The sequence below is a fragment of the Lipotes vexillifer genome, unplaced genomic scaffold (genome assembly GCF_000442215.2).
Source record: "Lipotes vexillifer unplaced genomic scaffold, Lipotes_vexillifer_v1.1 scaffold514, whole genome shotgun sequence".
Lineage (NCBI taxonomy): Eukaryota > Metazoa > Chordata > Mammalia > Artiodactyla > Lipotidae > Lipotes > Lipotes vexillifer.
In genome coordinates this window covers 152,060-165,273 of record NW_006789975.1, presented here as the reverse complement: position 1 = coordinate 165,273, position 13,214 = coordinate 152,060, and the positions used below count along the sequence as shown (strand labels likewise).

Sequence of the window (13,214 nt, the reverse complement as noted above, 5' to 3'; positions counted from 1 at the left end):
TCCGGGGTCTTCCCTGGTGGCGCAGAGGTTGAGAGTCCGCCTGCTGACGCAGGGGACACGGGTTTGTGCTCCGGTCCGGGAAGATCCCACGTGCCGCGGAGCGGCTGTGCCCGTGAGCCACGGCCGCTGAGCCTGCGCGTCCGGAGCCTGTTGCTCTGCAACGGGAGAGGCCACAACAGTGAGAGGCCCCCGTACTGCAAAAAAAAAAAATCTTCCAACAAACAAAAGTCCAGGACCAGATGGCTTCACAGGCGAATTCTATCAAACATTTAGAGAAGAGCTAACACCAATCCTTCTCAAACTCTTCCAAAAAAATCCTGAACAAAATATTAGTAAACAGAATCCAACAGCACATTAAAAGGATCATACACCATGATCAAGTGGGATTTATCCCAGGGAGGCAAGGATTCGTCAATATACGCAAACCAATCAATATGGTACACCACATTAACAAATTAAGGAATAAAAACCATATGATCATCTCAATAGATGCAGAAAAAGCTTTTGACAAAATTCAACATCCATTTATGATAAAAACTCTCCAGAAAATGGGCACAGAGGGAACCTACCTCAACATAATAAAGGCCATATATGACAAACCCACAGCAAGCATCATACTCAGTGGTGAAAAACTGAAAGCATTTCCACTAAGATCAGGAACAAGACAAGGATGTCCACTCTCACCACTCTTATTCAACATAGTTTTGGAAGTCCTAGCCACAGCAATCAGAGAAGAAAAGAAATAAAAGGAATCCAAATTGGAAAAGAAGAAGTAAAACTGTCACTGTTTGCCAATGACATGATACTATACATAGAAAATCCTAAAGATGCCACCAGAAAAGTACTAGAACTAATCAATGAATTTGGTAAGGTTTCAGGATACAAAATTAATGCACAGAAACCTCTGGCATTCCTATACACCACCAACAAAAAATCAGAAACAGAAACTAAGAAAACACTCCTATTTACCATTGCAACAAAAAGAATAAAATACCTAGGAATAAACCTGCCTAAGGAGGTGAAAGACTTGCACTCAGAAAACTATAAAACACTGACGAAAGAAATCAAAGATGGCATAAACAGATGGAGAAATATATCATGTTCTTGGATTGGAAACATGAATATTGTGAAAATGACTATACTACCTAAAGCAATCTACAGATTCAATGCAATCCCTATCAAACTACCAACGGCATTCTTCACAGAACTAGAACAAAAAATTTTACAATTTGTATGGAAACCCAAAAGACTCTGAATAGCCAAGGAATCTTGAGAAAGAAAAATGGAGTTGGAGGAATCAGGCTCCCCAACTTCAAACTATACTACAAAGCTACAGTAATCAAGACAGTATGGTACTGGCACAAAAACAGAAATATAGATCAATGGTACAGGATAGAATGCCCAGAGATAAACCCATGCATATATGGGCACCTAATTACTACAAAGGAGGCAAGAACATAACAATGGAGAAAAGACAACCTCTTCAATAAGTGATGCTGGGAAAACTGGACAGCTACGTGTAAAAGAATGAAATTAGAATACTACCTAACACCATACACAAAAATAAACTCCATATGGATTAAACACTTAAACATAAGGCCAGACACTATAAAACTCTCAGAGGAAAACATAGGAAAAACACTCTTTAACATAAACCACAGCAAGATCTTTTTTGACCCATATCCTAGAGTAACAGAAATAAAAACAAAAATAAACAAATGGGACTTAAACTTAAGAGCTTTTGCACAGCAAAGGAAACCAAAGGAAACAAAAAGACAACCCTCAGAATGGGAGAAAATAATATTTGCAAATAAAACAACAGACAAAGGATTAATCTCCAAAATATACAAACAGCTCATGGAGCTCAATATGAAAAAAAACAAACAATCCAGTTAAAAAATGGGTGGAAGACCTAAATAGACATTTCATACAGATGGTCAAGAGGCACAAGAAAAGATGCTCAACATCACTAATTATTAGAGAAATGCAAATCAAAACTACAATGAGGGGCTTCCCTGGTGGCGTAGTGGTTGAGACTCCGCCTGCCGATGCAGGGGACACGGGTTCATGCCCCAGTCTGGGAAGATCCCACGTGTCGTGGAGTGGCTGGGCCTGTGAGCCATGGCTGCTGAGCCTGCATGTCCGGAGCCTGTGCTCCGCAACGGGAGGGGCCACAACAGTGAGAGGCCCTCGTACCGCAAAAAAAAAAAAAAAACAAAAAAAACAAAAAACTACAGTGAGTTATCACCTCACGCTGGTCAGAATGGCCATTATCAAAAAATCTAGAAACAATAAATGCTGGAAAGGGTGTGGTGAAAAGGGAATCCCCCTGCACTGTTGGTGGGAATGTAAATTGATACAACCACTATGGAAAACAGTATGCAGGTTCCTTAAAAAACTAAAAAGAGAACTACCATATGACCCAGCAATCCCACTACTGGGCGTAAACCCTGAGAAAACCATAATTCAAAAAGAGACATGTACCAATGTTCATTGCAGCACTATTTACAATAGCCAGGACATGGAACCAACCTGAATGTCCATCGACAGATGAATGGGTAAGGAAGATGTGGCACATATGCACAATGGAATATTACTCAGCCATAAAAAGAAACAAAATTGAGTTATTTGTAGTGAGGTGGATGGGCCTGGAGTCTCTCATGCAGAGTGAAGTAAGTCAGAAAGAGAAAAACAGATACCATATGCTAACACATATATATGGAATCTAAAAAAAAAAAAGGTACTGATGAACCTAGTTGCAGGAATAAAGAGATAGACATAGAAAATGGACTTGAGGACATGGGGTGGGAGGAAGAAGTGAGAGTAGCATTGACATACATACACTACCAAATGTAAAATAGTTGGCTGGTGGGAAGCAGCAGCATAGCACAGGGAGATCGTCTCGGTGCTTTACGATGACCTAGAGGGGGGACGGGAGGGAGGCTCAAGAGGTAAGGGATATGGGGACATGTGTATGCATATGGCTATTTGCTTCATTGTGCAACAGAAACTAACACAGTATTGTGAAGTAATTATATTCCAATAAAGATCTATTAAAAAAAAACAAACTCAGTAAAAAAGCAAACAATCTATTTAGAACATGAGAAAAAAATATTTTAGTGAAGATGTTATACAGATGGTATTAAGCACATGAAAAGATGTTCAACTTCATTAGCCATCAGAGAAATGAAGATGAAAATCACAATGAGAATCCACCACACACCTATCAGAATGGCTAAAATAAAAAACAGTAACACCACCAAATGCTGACCAGGATGCAGAGAAACTGGATCACTCATATACTGCTGGGGAGAATGTAAAACCATACAGCCACTCAAGGAAACATTTTGGCAGTTTCTTAAAAAAATTAAATAAGTAACTACTATATAATACAAAAATTGCACTCCTTGGCACTTATTCCATAGAAATGAAGACTTACATTTATTCAAAAATTTGTACATGAATGTTTATAGAAGTTTTATTCATAATAGCTCCAAACTGGTAACAAGACAGATATCCTTCAGGAGGTAAATGGTTAAAAAAAAAAATCAAAGGTACACCCACACTATGGAATACTATTCAGCAATAAAAAATAATCAACTATTGATAGATACAACAACCTGAATGGATCTCCAGAGATTTATGCTAAGTGAAAAAGCCAATCCCCAAAGGTTACATACTGTATGATTCCACTTATACAATATCTTGAAATGACAAAACTATAAAAATGAAAAATAGACTAGTAGTTGCCAAGAGTTAAGAAGGGGTGGCGGTGGGAGGGTATAGTTCTAAAAGGGCAAAATGAATAATCCTTATGACTATGGAAATGTTCTCTATCTTGGCTTCTATAATTCTTTGTTTTTATTTTTTAAAATTGAAAAAATTTTTATTTTATTTATTTTTATTTTTGGCTGCATTGGTTTGCTGCACATGGGCTTTCTCTATTTTCTGTGAGTGGGGGCTACTCTTTGTTGCAGTGCACGGGCTTCTTATTGCAGTGGCCTCTCTTGTTGCGGAGCATGGGCTCTAGGCATGCAGGCTTCAGCAGTTGCGGCACGCAGGCTCAGTAGCTGTGGCTCACGGACTCTAGAGTGCAGGCTCAGTAGTTGAGGCTCACGGGCTTAGTTTCCCTGCAGCATGTGGGATCTTCCCGGACCGGGGCTCAAACCTGTGTCCCCTGCATTGGCAGGTGGATTCTTAACCACTGCGCCACCAGGGAAGTCCATTCTTGACATCCTGGTTGTGATACATGCACTAAAGTTTTGCAATATGTTACCATTGGGCAAAATTGTGTAAAGAGTACATGTGATCTCTCTGTATTATTCCTTACAACTACATAAGAATCTACAACTATGTCAAAATAAATTTTTAATTTAAAAAAGTTAAAAAGCCTTAGGAAAGATAAAGTGGAATAATAGAAAATAGTTAATCCAAAAGACGCCAGAAAAGGAGGTAAAAATGAACAAAGAACAAAAAGGACAAATAGGAAACAAACAGTAAGATGACAGATATAAAACCAATAATTAAATTAAATGTAAATGTAATAAATAACTCCAGTTTAAAGGCAGGGATTTTCAGCTGCCTAAAAAAGCAAATCTGACTATATGCTGTTTACAATAAATATACCTTTTTTTCTAAACTTTTTTTTAATACTCAGAGAAGAGTTGCAAGAATAGTACAAATAATTCCCAAATACCCTTAGTATTTTTCACTCAGGTTCCCCAAGTGTTAGACATTTACCATATCTTCTTTATCCTTCTTACTAACTCTTTCTTTCTATTTTTTTTCTCTAAACTATTTGATAGTAAGTTGCAGACATGATGCCCATTTATCCCTAAATACTTGCAGTGTATAATTCCTAAAAACAAGGACATTCTCTAAGATAACCACGTACAATGATAAAAAAAATTGGAAAATTAATCTTAATGCAATACTATTATATTAAGCGTAGACTTTAATCAGATTTTTTTATTGTCTTAATGATGCTATTAATAGCAAAAGAAAATCCCAGATTATGCATTGCATTCAGCTGCATGTTTTTTAATGTCCTTTGATCTGGAATAGTTCCTCAATCTTGCTTTGTCTTTCATGACATTGACATTTTGGAAAAGTGCAGGTCAGTTTTTTTCATAGAATGTTTCTCATTTGGGATTTCCCTGATATTTTCCCATGATTTGACTGAGGTTATGCATTTTTTGGCAAGAGAACTGCAAAAATGTTGTGTGTATCATATCAAAGGGCATATGATGTCAATTTGTCCCATTGCTGGTGTTAATTTTCATCAGTTGACTATGGTAGTATCTCCACAGTAAAGTTATTATTTTTCACTTCATAATTAATATCTTGTGAGAATATACTTTGAGATTATGCAAATATCTTGGAGTACACAAACTTTCACAATTTTAGTACACCCTCATACCTGAATTTACTCTTATTATGATGGTTGCCAAATGGCATTTTTTTCCCTAATTCATCATTTCTTCTTATATTTATTAGCTGGCTTTCTAATATAAGGAAGAGAGTCTGTTTTCTTCCTTCCTATCAGTATTAGAATCATGGATTCTTATTTTACACAACAGTTTATAATGTTCTACTGTCAATATTTATTTGGTACTCAAATTATCCCAGATTTAGTCAGTGGAAGCCCTTTAAGCTTCTTTTGACATGTTCTGAACATTCCTTGAACATTTCCTCACTTTCTGGAACAAGATGTTCTAGGCTCATTTTATACTTTTCTTTACCTCAGCTCTGGAATTAGTCATTTCCTTAAAGAACTCTGGTTCCTTTTAGTATAAACTAGTATTTAGAAACAAAGATCTGAGTACTAGGTGTGCTCATTGCTACTAGGGTGTAATTGTTTCTATGCTCTCTCAGTGGGTAAAGGTAGGAATGAATTCATACATACACACTATATATATATATATATATATATATATATATATAGAGAGAAATAAATATACACACACACACTATATATATATATATATATATATATATATATATATATATATATAACACACTCACACATCTACACTTATTCCTATATCTATCTATATTTATTAGAAACCACAAGTTCATGTTGATACCTCCAATTCCAATCCAGCACCACAGGGTTCCTTCTATCCTTTCCCCTTTTCATATGTGTAACTCTCTTCTCTGACAGTGAGAAACTTGGCTCTCATTATCCACAATACATTTATTTGTTTAATCCTAGAATACACATAAGATAGTTTTTGAATTGTTAACTCATACTTTCTGTGAAAAAGAAAGTTACTAACTAGAGTTTAATATTTACTTACACTTCATTTTGTCTTTAGCCTGAGGGCGTTTAGTCCAGATACTGTGTTTTACCTTACTTGGACAGACTAGTGGTTTCCAGGGGTTGGAGAAGATGAATAGTTACCCGTAAAAGGGTAGTACAAGGGATCTTTGTGGTGATGGAACAGTTCCATGTATCTTGATTGTGCTGGTGGTTATATGAAGCTACAAATGTGATAAAATTACATAGAACTACCCTCAAATGAGTACAATCTAGGTGAAATGGATGAAATCTGATATGTTCTGTGGATTATACCAATGTCAATTTCCTTTTTGTGATACTGTTATAGTTATGCAAGATATAATCACTAGGGGAAAGATTGTGAAGGGTATACAGGACCCCTCTGTACTAGTTTTTGCAACTTCCTGTGAATCTATAATTATTTAAAAATAAGAAGTAAAAAAAAAGTTGCTTGGGCTTGTCCTCCCTCCCATCCCGCACCCCATGGCCCCAATTATTATTCATTTAAAACACAGGTTAATTTGTGTCTGTTTGTATTGCATGTTAGGCTCCCATCCAACTTCCTTGCTGATTTATTTTTCTTTTTTTGAGTATATAAAACATTAATGTGGTTCTAAAAGTCTAAAAGTTATAACTATACAAAGAAGTATACTCAGGGAAGTACTACACTACTAATATTACCATTAAGGTCATTCCAACTCCAGCTCAGCACCTTATCTCCTTTCCAGCCCATTGCCATCTATCTACCCCTGTATGTAAGCAATTTGACTAGACTGCAGTTTATCTTAACTTGGTTTCTTTTTTTGTAAATTATTATAATCATGTATATTTAAAAATTTCTCCTTCTTAGAAAAAGATATGTATATTTATTATGCATACTCTTGTATTTTGCTTTGTTTACTTAACAATATATTTTGGAAAACAGATCATAAATATTTTGCTCCTATTTTTAAATTTTACTTTTTTACAGCTACATCTTCACTGTGTAGATGTACCATAGATATTCAACCACTGCCCTATGTATGGGCATTTGGGTTATTTCTAGTATTTTGCAATTACAAACATGCTGTTGTGAATATCCTTGTGCATATGTATTTTTATACTGTTAAAAGTGGGCTTTTAACAGGGGGCTTCAGGGGGTTTCCCTGGTGGCACAGTGGTTGAGTGTCTGCCTGCCGACGAAGGGGACACGGGTTTGTGCCCCAGTCCGGGAAGATCCCACGTGCCGCGTAGTGGCTGGGCCCGTGCGCCATGGCCGCTGAGCCTGTGTGTCCGGAGCCTGTGCCCCACAACGGGAGAGGCCACAACAGTGAGAGGCCCGCGTACCGCAAAAAGAAAAAAAAAAAAAGTGTAACTTCAGGGTAAATTCCTAGACATGAGATTGCTGGGTCAAGAAGTACATGTACCTTTAATTTTGTTAGATATTGTAAAATTCCCCTCCATAAGGCTTGTAACCATTCTGCAGTCCCACCAGCAATGTATGAGTACCTACCTGCTTTCTCAAAATCTCACTAATGCAGTCTTTTATAGTACTTTAAAATTTTTACTATTTAGATAGGTTAGAAATGGTACCTCAGTGTAGTTTTAATTTAAATTTCTTTAAATATGAATGAGGTTGAACATTATAAGAAAATAAAATAAAATCACAGATCACCATCTCTAGTAAACATAGATGCAAAAGCCCTTAACAAAATATTAGCAAATTCAATTTGTCAATAAAAAAGGATAACATATCACAGTCAAGTAGGGTTTTTTATTCTAGGAATGCAAAGTTGTTTTAATATTAGGAAATTAATCAGTGTAATTCATCACACCAATGGAAGAAAGGAGAAAAATTTTGACTATCTCAATAGAGGAAAAAAATTTCACAAATTTTAATACCTATTCTTCACAAAAACACTCAATATATTAGAAATAGAAGGAAGTCTCCTCAATCTGACAAGGGGTACCTATGAAACACCTACAGCTAATACTACTTCTAAATGGTCAAAGACTGAATGTTTGCCCCCTAAGATCAGGCAATAAGGCAAGGATGTCTATTCCTATCACTTCTCCAACATTCTATTGGAGGTATTAGCCCATGCAATAGGGTAAGATAAACAAGCAAAAGGCATACAGATTGGAAAGGAAGAGGTTAAACTGTTTTTATTTGCAGACAAAATATTGTGTATGTAGAAAATTCTAAGGAAACTACAGAAATATTCCTACTAGAATAAATGAATTCAGCAAGGTTGCAGGATTTCTATATGCTATCAATGAGGCACTGGAAAATGATAGGTCACATGGGTTATGCCTTTGTCAAAACTCATGGAAGGATATTTATGTAAATTAGTTTGTATCATTTAATTGCATGTAAATTATACCTAAACTTTTAAAAGTTAAAACAACCAAGAAAAAGTATATAAAGTATCTTCTAGTATAATTTGGGGTGGTTGCCAATATGACCTTTCTGAGAAAGTTTTGAAGTAGGGCCAGGTTTTATTTAAAATTTTTTTGTCTATGTTAAGCCCAAATTTGTTTACAGTTACCCATTCCTTAGATTTCCCATCTCTCACCAGAATCTGGGCATAAATGAATGAATGGTATGGGAGTTGGACCCAAATGAAATATTCTTAACAAAGTGATAGAGCAAGCATGGCATTTATGAATGCTTCCTTTTGGCTGACCACTGTAATGTATTGCCTTCTTTGAACTGACCTTGGATTTAAGAAGCCCTGGGGGGCCTTCCTGGTGGCGCAGTGGTTGAGAGTCCACCTGCTGATGCAGGGGACACGGGTTCGTGTCCCGGTCCGGGAAGATCCCACATGCCGCGGAGCGGCTAGGCCCGTGAGCCATGGCCGCTGAGCTTGCGCGTCTGGAGCCTGTGCTCCGCCACGGGAGAGGTCACAACAGTGAGAGGCCCGCGTATCACAAAAAAAAAAAAAAAAAAAAAGGGCTTCCCTGGTGGCGCAGTGGTTGAGAGTCCGCCTGATGATGCAGGGGACACGGGTTTGTTCCCCGGTCCAGGAGGATCCCACATGCCGCGGAGCGGCTGGGCCCATGAGCCATGGCCGCTGGGCCTGCGTGTCCGGAGCCTGTGCTCCGCGGCAGGAGAGGCCACAACAGTGAGAGGCCCGTGTACCGCAAAAAAAAAAAAAAAAAAAAAAAAAGTCCTGGGTTTAAATCTGGATTCTGAATATGATTAACTGTGTAAACTTGGGTTATTTAACTACTTAGAGTATTTTTCTCATTTGTTAAACAGGAATAACATTATAAAGTTTTATGAAAACATGAGATAATTAACATGACAATGACTGGTACATTGTAGGGACCCAATAAGTGTTTGTCTTAATCTTAGCAGGATATTTTAATTAAATCTTTATTACAATTCTATTTGGTACGACATTTTCTTCCAATAGAGGAACCAGAACTGTACAAGAATAGTCTTGGCTGCCAACTGGGAGCTTAGGGGATGGGGATGGGAAGCAGACATGGACCTGATGGAGATAATTTCCCCTAAGGGCCACCACTGTACAATGGCTTTCTCATAGTTATTTTCTGTACCAGCAACTGTTCATGAATTCATATTCATTCCGGTTTTTCTTCCTTCAGATTTCTAAAATTACTGGTTCAAAGGAGGAATCACTGGCCCTAGCCAAGAGCTCTATTTCCTTGTCTCTTCCTGATGAAATGCTTTACTAATTAGTGCTTAGAAAAACTGAATTCCTTATTCTTAGTATCTGGGCTCATTCTACAGGTGCAACCCTATTCATTCTTGGGTCACCTCTTTTTCCCCTAATATTGGATATGCCTATTTCATTCATCCATCAAGACTTTAGTGAATAGTTATACCAGGCTCTGTGGCTGAGGGTCAGAGAAGATGGTCATGCCTCACAGCTGAACCTTGAGAGATGAGTAAAGTTATTAGACAGATGGATAAAGTGGGAAAATTTAGGCTCCATTCAAGGTACCCTGCCTCTTCCCAAGAAATTATGCCTTAGTTGCAAATAATAACAACTGGTTGAGAACCTCTTTCTTTCAAAAGGTTAAAGAGACAGGAACTATCCCTCTACCTCTTTTTTCCTAATTTAACTACCATTTGGAATTTTCTTTTGAAATTATGTTCCCAGACCAAAACAAAAAACAAACGAACAACAAAAAAACTAAGACTCACCTCTGACTCCTCTCAGGAATGTCCAGCACAAACCCAAACATCATTTCAGCAATTTTATTGGAGCTGCATGTGGGGGTCCTATCCACCTCTACGGCTATGGACAGCATCCTCTGCAGCTGGCATACAATCCTGAGTCCAGAACACAGAACACAAATGAGCGGGAGGGTCTGGCAAAGAGCTACCCTACTGGCTGGGATGAGGTCCCCACCAGTGTACTAAAGGATCTTATAAAGCACACACTAGGGTCAGGGAGAACTACTCAAGCATCAGCATGCTTTTATTAGCAATTTCCCCTACCTGAATCCCTTTTGTCAGATAATACTATCTGAACCTCTCAGAACCTGGGGTTGAGCTGTAAAAGCAAGCTGCTTTTAAATTCAAAAAGAGAAACATACAATCTTAAGGATCTAGAGAACTTTAAGGATCACCTAACCTATAACTTCTCTATTTCACAGATGAAGAAACAGGTCCAGAATGCCTAACAATTATTTGAATTTCTTTGATAGGAGAAAATACATATTTACCATATAGTCTTCTCCTGTTACTAGTTCCTTTACAATAATCTTTTACTAAGTTCAGTCTCAGAGTTTCAGCTGGTGAAACGTGACCCTCTATCTCATCAGACCTAACTGTGGGAGACAGCCAGGCTGATGTGGCAGAAGGAATCTGGGCAACCCCCCAGAAGGTGAGCCTGGCCTTGAAACTAGCCTCTTCTAACATGCACTATTATTTGTGAGGGAAGGAAGGGCTCTGTTTTCAGAAAATCTGCAGCCAGTGACACAATAGGTGGAACAGGGACTCTGGCATCAGATTCTGGCTCAGCAATGACAAGCTGATCAATTTTTGACAAATTACTAAACTACTCTCAGTCTAAGTTCTCTCATCTCAAAAAAGGAGAAATAATACCACCTATTTCATAAAGTTGTGCTGTTTAAGATATCTGGCAGACAGGCACTCATTAATGGTAAACAGCAGTGCCTACTGTTGTTGTTAAGATCATGATCACTTTTAGGGGCACCCTATTTTATTCTACTAATATCTACTTACAATAAATTTATTACTATTATTATTATTATATTAGCTTTCATTTAAGGAACAGTGCTGCTTCTCTCTTGGGCCTATATACTGAGTTCTGGGATAACCCTACTTCCCTACTTTAGGACCTTCCCCAATCTGCTCAAGCAAATATTTCATTGTTCCAAAACCTTCTCCCTGTAGATACAAGATTGTCTCCTAAATTAGTTAAAACCCATAGTACTTATATGAAAATCAGGTCAGTGCAACTAGATTATTTTATAGTGTTGTGAATTTAGGCACAAATGCTGTATTTGAAATATCAAGTGTGACTGTCATTTTTAACATAATTGACATGGAATAGCAGATTACTTGTGCAAGGGCAGCACCAGCCCTCAAATCCTGGCATTTCTAAAAAAATGCCAAGACCACTTTCAATCCCATTAAAAAAATGCCAGGAATCTCTTTTCAGTGAGGTCTGAGGTAATAGGACCTGCCCTGGTCTGAGCCATTGCTGATATAACCTGTTGGAACCTGCAGGTTGAACTGCTCTTCTTCTTCCAGGATTGGAGGAGAGACCCAGGTCCTTGAGGACAAGAGGCTGCTGGAACACCCACTACGCATGACTCCTCTTCTGTCAGTGGACAGATGCAGTGGTGAGTAGCTGTAACCCTGTATTGTCTCCTGGAATCTAGGAAAGGGAGGGCACTGTCCTCTGGCTTTTGTTCCATTTCGGCTTTGTGAATTTGTATTCACTTAGTGAAGTCCTATTCATCTAGGGGGAAAGCATCTGCTTTTGTTTTACCTTTGGAATTAGGAATTTAGCCTTTAGTCAAACTAAGATAGTTTTTAGTAAAACCCAGCCTATGTTATAAGAGCTTGTTAATTTTGGGGAAACACCTCTTAGGGGGTGGTGCTGTTCTCTAAAACAGTAAATCCCAATAGCCCCAGGAAAGATAACTTCTGCCTGCTCCTTACAGCTGATTGGTGTTCTTTGTCAGGTTAGGTTGGGGAGAAGGGTGGCTACTGCTGGCCTTCAAGATTCCTGCTCCTGGAGAGGTTTGATTCTCCTTTGGGGACTGAGTTAATCTGTCTTCAGTTACTGCTCTGACCAACCACTTGATGACATCCCTGCAATGGAAAAAAGATAAGAAAGAAAAAGTTTAAACTTCTGTCTTACTATATGGTGCTCAGAACTGCAACTTTAACATGGGCTCCTAGACCTCTAGATTTCCCTAAAGGCAACACAGAGGGTCCTTAGGCTACTTTCAATATTTAAAAAGTCTAATGGAAACCCTGCATTTAATTGCAGTAAGGTTACAAAAGATAAGTAAAACATCAACATTTTTCTTTAAGTTAGAATTATGGAAAGGTATCTCCAAGGACAAAGAGCACTATCTGTGACTTCCTGACCAGGAACATTCCTTGACAAAGTGGAAAGTTGGACTGGATGACTTTGTTGGCTTTCTATTATTAGATGTCAGTTATTAATGCTAATAACCAAGGTTTAGAGTATGTGCAGTGGAGTCAAACCTTACACAGGGTGTAGGCTCACAAAGTTAGTAAGGCAAAAACATCTCATATAGTCAAAATTACTTTTGATGATCACTTAGGTAACCCAGGTAAAAATGATGGATTGAATATACATATCTAATTTTGTTCCCTCCTAAAATGCCACTAATACTACAGTAAATAATTTTTTAAAAAATCCACAAAGAGGGCTTCCCTGGTGGCACAGTGGTTGAGAGTCCGCCTGCCGATGCAGGG

The 13,214-nt window shown here is 38.0% G+C and overlaps 1 protein-coding gene across 1 annotated transcript in view; it reads right to left on the bottom strand.

Annotated features, from left to right (window-relative positions):
- The window catches only part of SIMC1 (SUMO interacting motifs containing 1), a 91,630-nt gene that overhangs the window by 16,847 nt on the left and 61,569 nt on the right, over positions 1–13,214 (bottom strand). Inside the window, exons 6-7 of the mRNA XM_007463125.1 lie at positions 12,426–12,578; positions 10,434–10,562 (exon numbers count right to left, since the gene is read on the bottom strand). Coding sequence (XP_007463187.1) covers positions 10,434–10,562; positions 12,426–12,578 — 282 coding nt within the window. The remainder of the gene's footprint in view (positions 1–10,433; positions 10,563–12,425; positions 12,579–13,214) is intronic.